The 18,444-nt window shown below is 47.1% G+C and overlaps 2 protein-coding genes across 5 annotated transcripts; both read left to right on the top strand.

Annotated features, from left to right (window-relative positions):
- The first annotated feature begins 4,859 nt into the window (after positions 1-4,859).
- On the top strand, positions 4,860-13,566 carry LOC119195003 (jun dimerization protein 2-like). 4 transcript variants are annotated; one of them, XM_037449566.2, is made up of 5 exons: positions 4,860-5,012; positions 5,923-5,975; positions 11,606-11,823; positions 12,307-12,411; positions 12,600-13,566. In XM_037449566.2, the coding sequence occupies exons 3-5, from the start codon at positions 11,629-11,631 to the stop codon at positions 12,789-12,791; spliced, it is 492 nt and encodes a 163-aa protein (XP_037305463.1). In that variant the 5' UTR covers positions 4,860-5,012; positions 5,923-5,975; positions 11,606-11,628; the 3' UTR covers positions 12,792-13,566. The 4 variants fall into 4 exon arrangements, with proteins under 4 accessions (XP_037305463.1, XP_037305464.1, XP_037305465.1 ...); XM_037449567.2 differs by having other exon boundaries at positions 11,609-11,823; XM_037449568.2 differs by lacking the exon at positions 5,923-5,975 and having other exon boundaries at positions 4,864-5,012.
- Positions 13,567-14,863: 1,297 nt separating this feature from the next.
- On the top strand, positions 14,864-17,903 carry LOC119194998 (leucine-rich repeat-containing protein 74A-like). Its single transcript, XM_062559658.1, has 12 exons — positions 14,864-15,041; positions 15,116-15,291; positions 15,457-15,564; positions 15,680-15,773; positions 15,861-15,910; positions 16,002-16,083; positions 16,215-16,300; positions 16,373-16,567; positions 16,661-16,756; positions 17,242-17,370; positions 17,517-17,621; positions 17,748-17,903. The coding sequence occupies exons 1-12, from the start codon at positions 14,900-14,902 to the stop codon at positions 17,901-17,903; spliced, it is 1,419 nt and encodes a 472-aa protein (XP_062415642.1). The 5' UTR covers positions 14,864-14,899.
- The last annotated feature ends 541 nt before the right edge of the window (positions 17,904-18,444 follow it).

Below are 18,444 nucleotides of genomic sequence, written 5' to 3' on the forward strand. Positions count from 1 at the left end.
CTTTATGTCATTAAAAACTCTGCCTGAACAGACGTGTAATCACTCAGAATATCAGACAACACTTTCTTTCACAACATTTTCGACATGTCGCAGTATAGGAAAAGAAAACCATTCATGCTACCACCCACCCAAGTGTGCCAGTGTAGTGTGAAAGTGAGCAGCGTATCTCCGGCTGTGCTAGTAGCACACCATCTTACGCTGGGATCCCACCGGCCAAATGGGGTAATAAAATGGGAGCGGGGGTCCCTCTCCGCCGCCTCTGGCCGACTCCTGCGCACAAGGTCAAACCACAACCACCCTCCATCCCCGCCTTCATTTTTCTATTTACACACCTGCTTGTCGTTTGTCTCCATGTGATAGAGATTAGCCTGAGCCTCCATTGTTTCGGCCTTGTCTCATGTAGCGGCGGTCTGCAGTGTGCACACACACACAGCCTGCCGCTGCACGCGTGCTCTGCATCCCACGCATTCAACACGTAGGAGCGCTCGCCCCTTCTCTTATTAGGAAGATGAAAAGACATGGAGCCGTTTGCTTACTGTGGTTATGTTTCAGGACGAGGCCACTCACAGCGCTGCGTAATACGTCTCACGCTGCCTGGTGACGGATTCCTACCATTCTATTATTTGTCGTGTGCTCACTGTTTCCACCTCTGTTATCTCATCTCTCACACACCTCCTGACCACTCGCTGTCCTGCTTGCTGTTATATTCCCAACAAAGTGCTATATTTACGGTGATAAATCAATGTCACGCGGGTTTGGGACGACCGGGTCACCTGACACGCTGTGGGAGAGCAAGGCTGGAAGAGTGAAGACTCCACTGATGCCAACATGAACTCAACAACGCTGTGATATTCCAAAAGGACACCACAAGGGGGGTGGGGATGTGATCTTATACATTATTTTGAAAAAACATTTTTTAACCGTATCATTAAATAATTGTTATGTTAAAGAAATGCAAAACATGAGCTAATTTGCCATGAATAATGTGTTATTTGATGCTACATGATACGGGTGAATCCATGTCTGTCAGCACTTACAACACTGGGAGCTTTGACTCAAATGAAAACGCAAGCTCACAACAGCAGCCTTGTGTTCTTTGCGGGAGGGGTGTTGAAGATGGAGGTGGACATGGGGGAAGGGGGGTTTAAAGTTAACACCAGCACGCAATCGAGGCACCACGTGATTTGTTAGATAATGAGAATAGAGCTGATGCCGCAGCATCAATCCATCGAGGTGGGCGTACGTTTTATCTGTGTATGATTGGAAAGGAGAATGTTGAAGTACAGGGAGTATCAAATGAGACACTGATTGTAATGTAAAGTATTTCAAAGCATGCTACTACTTGCCAGATTTTATGTTTACTTAATAAATTCCAATTTGCCGTACCATTTGTTTTTAGAAAAGGTGAAATACCTGGCCATGCAATAAATGGTAAACTATAAACATCCGTTTCACACTTTTTAAATAACCTGCGTCTTTATACATTACGGCATATAATTTGCACATTGTCTACAACTTCTTCTTCTACAACAAGAAAAAGGGAAGAAAAAAACTTAATAGAGTGGTGGTAAAAATAAAGTTTATCTAATCTGTCTGCGACGTGGCCGACAATGAGTCAGGTTGTGTCTGGTTTTGTGGGTATTTCCCAAAGATGTGGTTTTGGATAGTACACTTAAACATAACATACAGATCACAATCAGAGTGAATAAACCAGAACATCCTTTTTAAATAGTCAAGCCAAATGCCAAGTATGAGAAAGAAGCTTGTGTTATTGCATCAAATATTATTACAAATACTTAAATGTTTATCTAAAAATGAACAAATAAAGAGACCGAAGAACGTGGTGCTGTCCTGTTGTTTTTACCGTGACTTCTGACGCCCAAACAGAAAGACCTCTGCAGGAGGTCTGGCGAAGCTGCAAACCCACAAACTGCTCTGCGTCTCCAGTCATCCTTTGGCCAGCTGCTGAAAAGTGCACAGACGATTATTTGTTAATACAAAGATTCTCTGTAAGCCGCGGAAAGACGAAAACAAAGATGGATCTCGACATGTATGATGACGCATGACTCTGAACCTTTAAATGCAGCAAACAAACTACAACGCTTCAAACACCTCACAGCAGCATAAGAGCACTGCTTCCAGTCCTTCCATCGCATCCCCACAATTTCACAACTCTGTACTGTTGCCGAAACAAATGAACATGCTCTGCATATTTGGGCTGTGTATCCAGACGGGTATGTTTTTCACAGTGTCATTATCAATCAGGGCTTATTGTTCTTGGCAGGGACAATTCCCTCTAAAAGGCTTAAAGTGCCAAATGGACCATGTGTGTCCGGGTACTGAGTGACATCTCGAGCCGACTTCCTGCAGGCAAAGAGGAATTCGGCTGAAAGTCTACACCTGCAAAGGGAGGGGGGGGGGAGAGGGGGGAACCCCCCGAACTCAGACGTACACGACCCTCCCGTTTGTGAAATACGTCTGCTCGTTGGATCAGTTCTGCTTTATCAACTCCAAATGCCTCCCCTAAAATGTGTCATCTATGTTAGGAGCGACTGTGACGCACAGCCCCCCCCCGACCTCCCCTCAGATGCGAGACATAAATCACAGCAGAACCAAATTAGAGTCTAAAAAAAGGAACCGAGTGGGGTATTTTAGTGAGCCTCTAATAACTCATGAGCTTGTTGGAGGTGGAACAGTTGGGATTTCATCGTGTAAAACCCAGGTGAGCCTCAGATGAAGAAACTGATACCTGAGGCATATAGAACATCCACAGGATGCATGGATTATTCTTCATTAAAATATTTATTATTACATCTCATTTAACTGACGTTTATCTCCAAAGCGACTTACACTGCACTATGTAACCCATGCATCACATTTTGACTGGGGAGCAATCGGGGATTGGGTGTCTTGCTCCGGGACACTTAGCCGGGATACGAACCACCAACCTTGCGGCTCCCAGCACACCCCGCTAGTCCATGTGCCAACATGATTGCATCCAACAACACATCATGCAAAACTTTAACGTTTCAAAATAAGAGTGATATAGATGGAAGCTAATCAGCATTACAAGGGAGGGGGAGATTTTCTATTACTGTTTCGCTAAAAGATGTTTTTCAAACTTTAAACACAATTGTGAAATGTTGAGGTCTTCCCCTTTAAAAACGGACACAACTCAGTTGTACAGTGGGATGCAGTTACAGCTGCTCACACTAGAGGGAAACAACAAGGAGACATTCAGATTCTTTGGGAACTTTCTGGAACCACAAACCACATGTGTGTGTTTTAGTTCTTACGCGTTATGAATCAAGTCACAGTTGTATTGAAGAGAGTAAATGATTTCGGGCTGCACAGCGATGAGGCTACATGTGTGAACACACTGCAGGGTTTACTGCATTACTTAGAATTCCTCTGCCACCTGAAATAATATAATTTACTGAGTGCTGTCTGAGAAAAGCAAACGGGCATTTCTCCTGCAGTCTCACGAATATGACTATTGGGCACATTCGGATTAGATCTGTGCAAACATCTGAATGTGAGCCTGAAGGCCGAAGGACTTTGGCTTACAGTGAAATAAAACCAATGAAAATCTTTCATAACAGTTGTCAAAAATAATGCTGTACTGCACTTTCATTTTTCTGTCTTTCCATGTATGAAACAAATTACAGACAGTTTTCAAAGTGAAATACCCTGAACAAACGGGAAGTGAGGGCCCTACTTTTTCCTGGAAATTAAAACCATAACCTGTAGTCAGATGAATATTTACACACAGCATGTTTGATTTTTAACGAAACTAGTTGTGTTAAATTGGTTTGCTTTCATCCCTTGTCTGGTGAATTTGACGTCACGAACCATTGCGGGCTGTTGACAAACCAAATGCCCGGTAGGAGCCTAAATGGTCAATTTCCTTATTCTTAGGTTTCACAGTCATTTAACAACTAAACATCTTCTAAATGTAACCGCGCTTCAAGCCACATCCTTCCCGATAAGTCATCACAAGCAGTGTGTTTTGAAGGGATTTAAATGCCATTTTTAATCAAATAAAAACTAATAATAGCACTTGCCAAAAGATAAAGGGGCCTAGTGTCCATTCTCCCCAACCTGGGGTACGGACCTCGCAAGAAGTCACATGATTAATCCGTGGGGTCACAACATGATCAAAGGTATATGAGAGAGACAAATAAATGCCTCGAACCAGCTTAAATGTTTTTAGAAGACAGTGAAGGAGACTGAAAAATAAGTAGATCTATTTAATGCTACTTTAGTTCACTATATTCCAGTGAGAAATATGGTACTTTTTACTCCTCCACATTTATAGGACAGCGATATTTATTAATAACTTGTCATGGTGCAACTTTACAAGCAGAACACACAAGGAGAGGAGCTCATGAACTGTGACGCAGTGCTTCTCGCCTGAGCTTGTAAAGTATGTCAAACGGGCGGCACATTGAAAACTTACACGGTTTCATAACTGATGATATAATTCAATTCTCTGCACGGTGACCACATTTTATGCTCGAAGCAAGCCTATAATTTGCTGATAATACTAGGATGCTGTTTATCTTTATTTGAATGCAGGGCTTTTATTACTTGCACTTGGAGAGTTGAGGGGGACTTCCACCACAGATTATACGTCATAAACAAATAAACATTGGGACCAATAAACTTATAAATCATTTCGTGTTTTTGGCAGGAGCTCAAAAACACCTGCAGCTATGTCTCTAGCATGCGTGTTTACAGGCATAACTTTTTTTCCCTTTTTTTTTTTTACTGCCTCTCCTCCAGTCTGTGTATGTTATTTTGGTTGCTAGGGGTGGAGCGAACATCTGCGGCCCTCCTCTTACATTATTTTCATCCATGGGACAGCAGTTCCGCATTCCTGAGCCCTCACAGACGAGATCGGTACTTAAACGGGGGCTGATGCAACGGCCTCATTGAGTCCCGAAGCCCGCATCCGACTGCGCTCCCGCACCGCTCCACTATTACTGCGGATCTTTTCGGACGCACGTCAGGTAAGACCGCGCTTAAGCCGTCGTGCCTTTGTAGTTGTTTCCCCCCCCCCCCCGTTTGCCGCTAGCTAATAGATAGCTAACGTTAAATGTCGGTGAACACATAGCATGCATATTGTTCTCTCACCACGTTGCAACGTTAAACGTCACAGGCTCAACACGGTTCTAACACCGATACACGAAGACGTGGCCGCGAGAACTCCGGAGGTTGTTTTAAAAAACAAAAAAAGAAAAAGAAAAGAAGTTTCAAAGTTTCCCCTACAGTCAAGTCAAATGTGTCCCTGCAGCCGCTGGAACGCGTTGTTGTGGCAACCGTCGCTTACACAGCCTCGTTGTGCGCAGAGCCGATGACGTCAGCTCTGAGGCGACTGCAAGCTCGCGACGGGATCGAAAGGTGGTGTCCCTCCCCCTCCCCCCCCCCCTCCCCGCCGCGAGGGCTCAATGTCGCTGTCCCGCCAGGTCGGGAGAAGTGTCGTCGGTTTGCCCCGAGGGGACGCGGTTACGTAAGGCGACACACGCCGCAGACTGCGGGGACTGCGCGTGACGGCGACGCAAAGACATGGTGGCGCACCGCGAGGGGCTCAGCGGGGGGAGTTTGGTAGTTCGGGAAAATGAGCCAATAGGGTGGAGGAAGTGGCGGGAAATGATGATTCTGCTTTTTTAGAACTCGTTTATGAATGTATCATTATTCTCGATTAATTAGCTAATCAATTATTCAGGGGATGCGATGAACTAGACAATGGCCATCACAATTTACCTAGCAATAAACATTGGCATAAAAAAAAAACAATAAGGTAACAGTTGAGAAAGCTGATTCACCTTCACCTACGATTAATCAAAGCTTCGGCTCTCATAACAACACTAAGACCTGGACCTTCTGTAATAATATATATATCCTTCTATCCCTCTACAGCGTCCAAACACAGTTGCATCATTGACAGACGAAGACTGACAAGTTTTCTCTGAGTAAGTACTGCAGATTTTAAAGTTTTACATTGAATTAATTAGCAATGCTTTTTTAAGTAACATATAACTGGTATATCTGGTTCACCTTGAAACATGAGTGATGCAAATGAAGTGTGGAGTTTGTTCGGCACAGCATGTGAAAATGCCGTGCACTCAGGTTTACTCCGCTGCACTTTCTCTGGTGTGTGTGTGTGTGTGTGTGTGTGTGTGTGTGTGCGCGCTGCAGCCTTTGCATATACGACAAACTGACTTCTTGATCACCCCATAAGTCTTTTGCTTTCCCTTGCTGGTAAATAGCATCCTTTGGTCCATATTATGATATTTTAAAAAGATTGACACTTTGTTGTGTAACAGGAACCTCATCTAACACCTAACCCTAACCAGAGGCAGCTTCAGTTATTGCCCCCCCCCCCCCCAAAGGCCAATCATGGAATGGAAAATATGACAGGTGGTGGTGGTCATGTTTGTGACTTGCCGCTTGATATTTTCAATGTTTTCCCGTACATTTCTTGCCGCAGGAGAAACTGCGTGTGCGCCATTAGTCTGTTTATTTGTGTTTGCGTGAGGTGAACAAGCGGGGGGGGGGGGGGGGGGTAAATGCAACCCAGCGCCTGCCCGGGCACGTTCGCAGGATGCTTTTCTGCAGAAAGGGAACGCTGCAACGGATTAATGGGGAAGGGCTGGCGAGCCGACAAGCACGCAGCGCAGGGCCGACGGGGCTGAGAGGACTGGACGTGGGCGCGCGCGGGGTTTATTTTTGAGTCGACATGCCTTCCGGTGCGTCTCTGGAGAGCTGGAGCTGCCGGAGCTGCACCCCCAGTGCGCCGAGGAGACAGCAGACGCATTGCAGGCGAGCGAGCCAGCTATGCAACGGCTCGGCTCAATGAGACCAACGCTAATGCGGGCAGAGCAGTTATTCGTTGCCGTGTGTATCACATTGTAGCCCCGATAAGCTTTTCCACATGGCCTGTTGAAACGGTGCGTCGGGACAGACTTAGATGTGCACGGCGCAAGCAAACACCCACGCGTCCAACGGTGTAACCGCGAGGAGACATTAAAGCCAGCTGGGTTTCTTTTAAAAGAATGGAGACACAGTGAAAGCTCCTTTTTTTTAGTTATGAATTCCAGATTTCCTGAATTCAGTTTCTACCCGAGGCCAGTTTTTCTCCATTTGCACAAAATTGCAGTAAATTGTCCCTAAGTGTCGACCTCGGCATTGAGGTTCAGCCCGCAGCGCGGTGCAGACACGGCGGCTTGTTGAACCAGAGCAGGCGTGTGCTGAGATGAGGAAACGTCAGAGGACACCGCGTGAAACGGCGTTAAAGCGACAGCCGCGTTACATAATCACGACCATTGCTGCAGCAAGCGCCATTATATGGGATTTTCTGGACTTGGTTGGCCAATGTGAAATAGTCAGGGATTGCACATGTCCCGACTTGGATTGGTCATAAACGTGGAGGCCACACATGTGCAATGTCTATTGTCTGCATTTGGGATTTTGACTCATTTATTTAATGTCTGAGCCAGAAGGGGGTGGGGGGGGGGCGGGAGCTCAGGGCCATACAAAGTCTAATCCTGATTTACAACGCAAAGAAAAATAGAAAATATAATAATAATTCCACCCGGACCACCCGGATGCAGAATATAGATGTGCGACTGTTGGAATGCCACGAGGCAGGAATCCAGCCAATGAAAGGCAGCCACAGTCCTCGTGCATTTCTGCATGTGCTTTGTGTTTTGATTTGCCTGAACATTTTTTCCATTCTCAGGGTGGAGTCTTCAGTAGAACACGGCAGCTAAACTACCTGCTCCCTTTGTGCAGCTTTGATCACCTCGGCGTCGTGCACTGTACTTCGGCTTGCTCGTGAAACTGTGACTGTGGGTGGGAATGCTGCTCGTTAGCGCTGCAGCTGAAGCTCTTATCATCATCACTGAACACGTTGCAAGGTTAAATTGTTCTTAATTGGGTTGGAATCGCTCGCGGGAAGGTTTAGTTTAATCTTAATCGCCGGCGGAATTGTGAAAGGTTCCTTGTATCTCTTGGCAGCTGTTCGGGCCTTTGAGAACACGCCAAAAGAGAAGCGAAAGCTGGAAACCAAAGGAGATCCCGTTTTTTCTTCTCTTGTGATAATCACTTCCACTCCCACGCGCCATCACCCCTTGGAGTTTAATGGCCGGAGGTGACAGCCGCGCGATCAGAACAACGGCCCGCTATTACGGCCCCGTCCCTCCAGTGAACACATAATGAGGGCCTGGAGGAATGCTGATGCTGTGTATTTGGACCGTCCAGAACTGTCCTCCGATGAAAGGCGGTGTCACATTCTCCCCCCTCCGCTTTTCCTCAGAGGATTGCGAAAAACGCCGTAACTCGACACACTCAGCCCGACCGAGCGCAGACGGTAATGATGATCGCCGAGACCTTGGCCGGAGCTGGAGGGAGCATGCCTGGGTCTGGGCCCCGGCCCCCCGCCGCTCGCTGTTCAACTTCGGCGCTTGTGTGGCGCTCAGAGCTGGCCTCAAAGTGTTTGTGCGGGAGCCATGCGATGCAATTTCGGTCCAAAATCAGACTTGATAAGTCAAATAGAATCCTGCCAAGTGCGCGCGTCTTTCCCACAATGCCGTGAGCCGGTGATTTATTGAGTCGTCTGGCAGCATAAAAGATGCAACTTTGTAAAAAAAAAAAAAAAAAAAAAATCCGCAAGCATGTACTTAAAAATCCTGCTGGCCTGTCACTAAAATGAGTGTGATGGGTTTAGGTTCGTTAGCAGCAGTATGTGAAGGTAATGACCCCCCCCCCCCCTCTTTCACCCTCTCTATAAGGGAATGAGGACAATAGGGCCTCCAGTCCTGCTGCTAGCCATCGGCTGAAGTCCCCAACACTGTTAATTGGTCTCAGGAAATAGACGCACACCGAGCATGTGTGCAAAGAAAGCGGCCGATTGTAGATGCAGGACGCACTGCCCGCCTGCGCATTCCGCACACCTCCAGCTATCGGCCGCGTCGCATGCGGTCAGATCAGTTAGACGAGTGCTGGGCCGAGGCCAGAGGCAGCGCGAGAGGACGGCCCCGCGTTTCGTGACTGCACCATGACATGGGACGTCGGCTGGAGAGGGCTGTGTAGGCGTCTTTGTCCGAGGCTAGCGTGGGGGGGGGGGGGGGGGGGGGAGTGGCGGAGGCGCTGGCTTTTCTGCTCGACTGCAATAGCACAGTAACCACGTTGCATCATCAAGCGCTGACCGCTAATCCTCGGCTGCCAGCTGCAGCGGCCGAGGAGAAAAATAACCCTGAAGGAAAAAAAATCAACGTGACTTATGCTTTTGGGCAAAGCCTCATTGCATCAGCAAACCGCCCCCTATCTCTTACAGAAGACACCTCTTCAGGCTCTCATGTCTCAGGGCTCGAGGGGATGCCGAATTGTCAGAAAGGGGGATTTCAAGTCGCTCGTGTGGCCGGTGGAAAGAGACGGAACAGCTTGAACATGAAACAAAAGCTTGTGTGCCCCCAAGCAACACGCGTCCGAGTGGACCGCGGCCCTGGAGCTCACCTCACTGTCTCCTCGCTGAAAGCGTCTTGCATCAGACATAATTTCACGTTGGAGTACACACAAAGTTCACGTGCTGAAGTATTTCTGCGTGTGTGTGTGTGTGTGTGTGTTGAGGTCTGCTGCATGCTTGGACAAGCCGTTTCATGCAACGGGGGCTTTCCTTGCGATATGTCTGACTGAGCAGGCTCAGTCACACAGGACCCGGTCTGGAAGGCACATAATATAATTGCTCCAGGGTCTGACTTATTTCTTTAGTGTCGGTTTCCATTGAAAGAAAATGTGTTCGTCCAGAACGGAGCCAGATTGGAGTCTGTCAACTAGCCCTGGGTCGTCCGGCACATCTTGGATATCGGACTCCATTTTGGCTCTGATTAGTCATTCCTGGTGTGCACTTCAGTTTCCTGTGGCTGCCGTCTCGGGCCCAGGGGGGAGATTGCGTTGCGTCCTTCTCTAAAAATTCCAGCACAGTTATTGGGCAGCAATGCGAAAGCAGTCGGATGTGTGGCGGGGCCGTGATCGAGTGGTCTCAAGACTTTGTAATAAACGCAGAGGTCGGGTCACTTGACAAAGTTTCTGTAAGATTAGCTGCCTTGTTCTTAGACAGCCTCTCTGCAGGGAGAGAAGGCCATGGCGCCCGCCATTCCTCCACCAGTTTGAGAGAAAGAGAAAAGAGAGAATTTAGTCCCAGAGCTTTTTAAAACTTTTTTTTTTTTTACCAGGGCTGTCTTGTTCTTTTCCTCTACAGCAAAAACAACATGCCGCTGCCAAGTGCAGTGTAAATGGGAGTATACATACAGTGGGAGAGAGGGAGGGGTGGGGGGGGGGGGGGGGGGGGGTGGCCAGTCCAGATTTAAATAATAAAATGCCTCATTGGACAGAGGCTCCACACACCAACTTGTCCTTGGAGAGACTAAATCACGCAGACGGGAGGCGGAGAGGAACGGCTCAGAAGCAGTGTGGAGGTGTGACGGACCCGAATGCTTCATGTTTGTGCTAAATCATATGTGATAGAACACCCCCAGCCCCCACCACCACCACCACCACCACCACCCATCCATCACTCTCTGCAAACAGTGTGTCAAAACTCACAAAGACTAAACAGTAATTCAGATGAAATGAAAGCATTGTGAAACAGAAATAGGGTGGGTTATTCAGCAGAGAAGAAAGGCCTTTGCCCGTCAGAAGTGATTCCCTTCCGATGAAAGGGAGGTGTGTGGGGGGGGGGGGTAACCGTAACCTCCCGTCCAACTGTAAAAACACTTTGAGACCAGCCCATAATCAGGGTGGAGCCCATCAGAATGGAGTTACATAACCCTGCTTTTTTCTTTTTTTTTTTTCATTAAATCCTCTCTGACTTTTGTAATAGGGCGAGTTTTCTCAGCCTCGCAGGGAAAGTAGCAACGAAAGAAAGACGAAGAAGAAGAAGAAAGAAAAAAAGAAAAGGAGCCCTGGTTCGACTTACAGCTCGTCACCCACCAGCAGAGTCAGCTGTTTCCGACCCGCCTCACAATGCTCGTCTTTGTTGGTTCCACGTGAGAGGGGCCTTGTCCGGTTTCCTGCAGAAACGCGCGGCCCGATGCTCAAGAGGCAAACTGGGTACAAGAGGGGGGGTGGAGGGGGGGCGTGGTGTCTCACTGATATCAATCTTTTTTAAATTTGAACCACCGGAGAGTCTGCGTTTCTGCCTGGTGGAACATTTCATCAGCTCAGCGTGTGTGACGGCTGCTGAACGTCGGCCTCTGCAGCTCGTCTCTTGCGTAACTGGACCTCGCATTCTGCTGGCCATGTCACACTTTTTTTTCCGAAAAATCCACCGGTCGCCCTCTTTCTCTCCTCAGAGATCGCAGGGAGCAGTCGGCTGGCGTTTCGCCGGTCCCATCTGTAACATTTCTTTCCCAGCCTGCAGTTAGAGAGACTTCTTCATTCTTGGGGCCACTTCCTTGAGGCCACGTTCTCCTCTTCCTCCTCGGCCGTACCTCATTCCTCTCTGACTGCGTTTCTAAAGCGCCGCGGTCAAAAAGGAAACCCCGCTCCTCCTCTTCAGCGGCCCACCTCGCTAACTGTCGCTTTCCTCTTCTGCCCGTAGCAGCGGTGGTGGCCGGGTCGGACATGATGCCGGGACAGATCCCTGACCCCTCGCTGGCGGCGGGCTCCCTGCCCTGCCTGGGCCCGCTGGCGGGCATCTCGGCCACCACGCTCACCGACCAGCTCAAGCTGGCCGACTTCCGCCAGCTGGGGACCATGCTGTCGCCGCTGCACTTCCTGGGGAGGCTCGGGAAGAGGCCGCTGGCCATCAAGGCCGAGGTGAGGAGGAGGAGGAGGAGGAGCAGGAAGGCAGCGGTGGGGGGATAAGGACTGTGTTATTATGTATCCAAGTTAGAAGAATCCATATATATACAGTTGGTTGGTATGTTGCTATGCGATGTCATAATAGAATTTATGTTCAGTTTGTAAATTTAATTTTGCCCCCTCTAGTGCTCACAACGAGATTCACCGTTGAGGTCGCACAGAATAGTTTTTTTCATCTAGGTCAGTGTTTTTTTCCCTTTTCATCTCCCCCCCGGGGATCCACTTAAAAAAAGAAATAACGCACCATCACAATCCCTTTTCGCAGAAGGCCTTCATTAGAATTCATGATTCGGAAATTATTCATTTCCTATTTTACTCCTGCGAGGTCGCGACCTTCTCACACACACACACATCTAGAAATAGTGACGGGTTTATGTCATTAAGAAAATAAAAAAATTCCTCCTGTTTCTCGCATTAACCACACGACGTGCTCCACAGATGGACGAGGATGACGACAGGAGGAAACGCAGACGAGAGAAAAACAAGGTTGCTGCAGCACGATGCCGAAACAAAAAGAAGGAACGGACCGACTTCCTTCAAAGGGTGAGTCCATAGCAGCGCACACTGATGGGTGGGAGCTAACAGACTGGCCCGACTACACTTCACCCCCAACGGCCTGATTTGGGCCGGCGAACATGAGCCTGCTTGGAACAATTGAAACCTCTGCACCTGCACAAGTGCAGTAGTTTCCATGTCTGTCTAGTTTCTAACAATCCGACCTCTGCGCCCAGGAATCGGAGCGCCTGGAGATGGTCAACTGCGACCTGAAGGCCCAGATCGAGGAGCTGCGTCTGGAGAGGCAGCAGCTGATGGTGATGCTCAACCTCCACCGGCCCACGTGCATCGTGCGTACCGACAGCGTCAAAACCCCCGAGAGCGAGGACAACCCCCTGCTGGAGCAGCTGGCCGCCGACGCCGAGTGAAACCAGGAAAAAAAGAGAGAAGAACCGCCCCCCCCCCCCCCCCGATGCCCCGAAACGGCCGGCCTTTTGGAACAAAAAACGTAACTGGCGGCACGTTTGAAATAAATAAAAAAACATCACACACACACAGAAGCGCCGGAGCGCCGAGCCGAAGACTTTTTGGGACGCTGCAGGGCGGAAAGGTCGTGGGTCGTCCGTGGCGCTGCTACATGAGCTGGCTCTGTCCCGTCTGGCTAAGACTGGGGAAAAGGGAGGGGGGGGGGAGGGGACAACACACATGAAGTGTGCCCGCTGTGCCTAGTCGTCGCTTCACCCGCCTCTACACGAAAGGGACCAATGGGAACGGCGTACGAGAGGAAGCGATGCCGAGGGAAGCGCACTGATATCAACGCGGTGCTCTGTTACAAAAAGCCCCGAGAACTGCGCGGCGTTTTTATTTTCGACGCAGAGGCTTTGCGTTCTGCAAACCTAATTTTTTTTTTTTTTCTCTCTCTCTTCGTATGCTAGCCGAACATATACAGGTGTAGAGTTTTTAGGATACAACACTCAATGAAAGTGCACCAGGCCGAGGTTCTTCTTTTCGTTCTTGTAATGTTGATTTCTATACTCTGCCCCGACGATGGCAGTAACCGGTTGATCCGATTTGTGGTGACGCTGGCGTCATGAAAAGCACATATACACAAAATGTTTACACCCGTGTTTTTTGGACTTTGTTGTCTGTCCATTATTGTACTGTTTTATACTGCTTTGTATACATAAACATATATGAAATGCTCGTTGATCACTTGACGTGATTTGTCTTTTCAATCTCTCCGGTCGGCGTCTGTCATGTCGTGCTGTCAAACAGCTGTGAAAACAAGCAGAAATCCTTCCAGATGAGCAGCGTTGCAGGGTCCGCTCGGCACCTGTATGTCTGCTGTGTACCACCCGGTTTCCCTGAATAGATTACACTTTATTTTCTACCTACAAGAGACTGCATGTTTTTTGTTTTTTTCAGACGGGGAAAATCTTTTTTGGTGAAATTAGTCACATTGTTCTCGATGGCTCCTTCCAGTCATAACAGTGGAGCTATCAAGGGACAGAAGTTGAGCAATCATGTTTCTTAAGTTGAGCTACATTGCCAAATGTGGGGCTTTCTTTCATTTGCAGAACTTGCCGCACATTATTGCCACATTTTTATAATGCCTCCCAAGATGTTCTTGCTTTTTTTCAAAGCTTTAAAAAAGATCTCAATTGTTATAATTAACATTGAATTTGTTTCAGCTCATTTACATTTCAACCATTCCCCGATTTTAGTTCTTTTAAAAAAATACTAATAAATAATCATTTTAGTTTATATTATATACAAACCAGGATCATCTTGCTGCTGGAGAACGACATTTTATTTTGGACAGCAGCAATAATTTTGGATTGATAACATGCAGAGTTTATTATTGCGATTGAGATGGACAAAAAACACTCTTGGTTCAAAGTTACTTTTGGAGTGGGTCATGTCCCGAGTGGTTTCTATTGTAACGTTACACATGTCTCTAGTCACACTGCGGGGTACAGCGCCATCTAGTGGACCTCTTTGAGAGCGGCACGATTTCCAGCCCTATAAATCAATTCATCCGATTATCAGTTCAAATATATGAACACAAACGTAACGGAATATTTAAAAATCAGTTCATACTTTGAACGTTCAAAAGTGTAAACTCCATCGTAACAACCGTTGGTTTCCGTTGGTTAAACGCTTCTCTTTTTATTTTTATTAACGTTAACACTACTTCAGTAAGTGACTCGCTCAGGTAGGTTGCTGGTTTCTCTATTCTGAACAATAAAACAAGTTTAACAGGAGAGCGAAGCATCCGAATTGTTTTTAAATTGATCCGAAGTAAAAGCAGCCTCTTTAGACGTTTGTCTAACTTAATTAAATCTCACTCAGGGGGGTAACGGCAAATTAGCTAAGTGCTAACGCTAGCAAAATAAACAGCAGTTTCTGACATTCGTGGTCGCACAAATGACGCGACATCAACTCCTTTTTTCATTTTAGAACCTTCTTCCACTGCATTTTCTACTGTTTGAAATCCTTCAGTAAAAGCTCACCTCTCCGGGTCTTGTAACGCACGATGGATCCCCGTGAGGAGGAAGAGAAGCGGCCACCTGCTGACACGGTGCTGCCCACAGGAAGCCACCATCCAGTGGAGCAGCCGGCCCGAGGTCAAGAGGTCGACGGAGGGGACGAGTGGGACACCGATCTGGAAACGGACAGTAGGCTAAAGTGACCGTATACTAATAGTCAATGGATGCCTACAGTGCTTTCCACCCCGTTTTCTTTCTTCCAGATGGCACCTGTCAGAATCACAGCTTGCCCGCCGCAGAGCGGTACCTGGAGGCCTGTCGGCAGACGGGCTGCGTCCCCGTGTCCTCCTACCTCCGTCAGCTGGGTGAAGCCAACCTCAACCTGAACCACTACGGCATAGGACACCTTGGAGCCAAAGCCCTGGCCATATCTCTGCAAGTACGGGCGGCTAAAATCCCTTCATCTTTGCACATTTTGGTTGATGCGATATCATTTGGGTGGAGTGTTTTTTCCCCCCCCCTATGGTAAATGTTTTAAACAGACTATATAATGTAGATGCAGACGGAGAGAAGACGTGTCTATTTTAAAAAAAAATTGTTTTAGAGTGACAATGCCATCACCAACCTGGAGCTTGAGGACAACGCGCTTCAGGCAGAGGGCACACGCTATCTGACAGAGATGCTTCAAACAAACATAAGCATCAAGAGTCTAGTAATTATTCTCAAACTATAGAATACGTCAGTTCTGGAAAAATCCGCCCAATTTGATAGATTTGATTTCTATAAATGCTTATATTGTCTCATGGGACTCGATGTCTTCATGTCAGAATCTTTCCAACAACCAGCTGCACCTTGAAGGAGCACAGATCATCTCCAAAATGCTATTAGACAACTGCTACGTAACAAGCATCAACCTCTCAGGTGATTTGCAAAGTCTTTTCCCGGGTCTACAAACGGAATTAGTGAGCTTTTAGCAATTATTTTTAACGTGTGATTTTTTTCATGCAGGAAATCATTTTGACGATGCTGCTGCTGAATACTTGGCCGAAGCGTTGAAGGTTAGTACAAAGAATGATCCGTTGAATCCGTGCAAAAAATATCATTTGAGCTCGCACATCCCGTCGTAATTTGTTTTTCTTTAATTCTTAGGTTGACTATGTAGTCAAAGAGCTGGACCTCAGTCTCAACAATATCTTTGATGCAGGAGGAGAACACCTGGGTCACATGTTGGGTACAGCAGCTCACATTGTATTAGGAGACTGCGGAGATCAAATCCTATCTTTTTCCCACATGTTTGTCAGTCAAAGGATGTATACTGTATGTACAGATTTCATGAGTCGTTTGTTTGCCCTCCCTCAAAAGCCTCCAACATAGGTATAGAAGTCCTAAATCTGAGCTGGAACCACCTCGGCACGCGTACTGCCGTGGCTTTGGGTGCTGCACTGAAGGTGACAAACACCTCAAATCTAAACATTTCCCACCCCGGCCTTTTGACCCTCCACTTTTCCCTCTCTCCTCAGGTGAACTCGACCCTGCAAAAGCTCCATGTGGCGTGGAGCCGTTTCGGCCCCGTCGAGGCGCAGCCACTGGCTCAAGCGCTGAAACAAAACAGCACGCTGGTGCTGCTGGACGTCAGCAGCAACCTCCTCGACGATGGGGCGGCGGCGCTCCTCTGCGAGGGCCTCGCCGCCAACGACACCATGCGGGTCCTCGGGGTGAGCGCACACCAAAAGGCCCCAAATCGAATCGCCGTGATCCGCATGTTAAACGTCCGGCTGTGTGTGTGTGTGTGTCTGCGTCCCGCCCAGCTGTCCCGCAACCCACTGACAAACGTGGGGGCGCTGGCGCTGCTCCGAACCGTGACGGAAAACCCCAGTTCAGCCGTGGAGGAGATGGATGTTTCTGTTAAGTTTTGATTGATTGAATCATTTTATTCCTTGAACATGTAGACATTAACAAAGATATTTGAAAATCAACATAGACCACAAAATAAAATGAAAAAGTCACCTTTTGTTCAAGAAAAGGAGTAGAGGGAAGCAAAAGCTTATAGATCCCTACCTCTCTTTCAGTTAAATGAATCTTTTACATGATCAACGTAATTTCCTATATATGTTTACAAACCTTTTTTATTTTACTTGCACATTTAGCGGACATACCTCCTACGTTTATTAATATTCTCAATTAGTATAACGTAGAAGATTAAAATCACTCCTCTGTTCATCATACATACATACACCTATTAGTACACACACACAAATACAATTTAAATTTCCATCACTGAATATTTTCACAGATCTCATATAGATGTAGATGTGTGACCGTTACGTCTGACTGCACTGCTGTTTATACACTCTGACCCTGTGTGTGTGTGTGTGTATGTGTCGTGCAGACAGTTTTTGTTTGCGAGACCTTTGTGGACCTTTTGGAAGAAGCCCGTCAGAGGCGTCCCAGTCTGGATGTTCGGCACAGCGTCATGAGCTCCGTCACCAGGAACATATCAGCCCTCCGGATCTTTCATGTGAGCGATAAGAACGACGGAAACATCTAGGGACATCTGGACACAGTAACCGGGGTTGGGATGGTGCAAAAATTGTGTATATCATCCTAAAAAGGGATAACCACACACACACACACACACAAACATGATCTGGTTTCTCCATCCAGAAATTCCTCGAAGAGCAAAATGAGAACATCGTGGACTTCTTCCGAAGTTTAGATGAGAAAGGAACCAAAAGGGTGCCCACCTGTGTTTTCAGGAAGGCTGTGAAGGTCAGGCTAACAAGCTCTCACACGCACAGGGAACAACATCACACATTCAAACATCAACAAGTAGCACAAATCCGCTTTGCAGTCTGACATTCAGTGCCGTAGCAGCCGACGTTGTCATGCGTGCAGGAAGCCAACGTACCTCTGGACCAGCGGCAGCTGGAGTGGTTGATACAGAAGTTTGATAAGAAGTGCACATCCAGCATCGTCTACAGGTCAGTGTGTGAAGGGATGCATGCAGCATCATCTCACTTGTTCATTATTTACCATGCAGAGTATTTTTAAAACTATGACCTCAGTAATAAAATATATATATATAAAATCATATATTTCTTTAAGGGAAAGTAAAATAAACAGCTTCAAGTTCGTACCGGACCAAAGCTATTCGTTTTAAAGGGAATAAAATAATGATAAAAAAAGATTTTTATATATAAAAATATATATATATATATTATATTAATTTTGAAACTTGAATGCATTTTTGATTTCATTGGTTTAAGTGGGAAACGTTTTGTTTCTTTTGGTCAGAGAAACTGTAGTTTGACCAAACAATCGTAACTCGAGGTCCACTCGCAAGCTTTTTGTTCAGCTTTTAAACAAAACTCCTTCTTCAGTGCATAAGCTGCTCAGTTATCATAGAGATGTTTTATTAAATGTATTATATAATGTACACGCCTAAGCTCTTGTGAACATCGTTCTCTTTGATGCAGTCAGTTCGCTGAGCCGACGTAGACGCAGAGACTCACAAGACAACAAAGATGTCTTCAAATAAAGCAAAACGGCATCTCTTATTTGATTGTGTCGCTCACACGCTCACAGTGGGACT

The sequence above is a fragment of the Pungitius pungitius genome, chromosome 20 (assembly GCF_949316345.1).
Source record: "Pungitius pungitius chromosome 20, fPunPun2.1, whole genome shotgun sequence".
Lineage (NCBI taxonomy): Eukaryota > Metazoa > Chordata > Actinopteri > Perciformes > Gasterosteidae > Pungitius > Pungitius pungitius.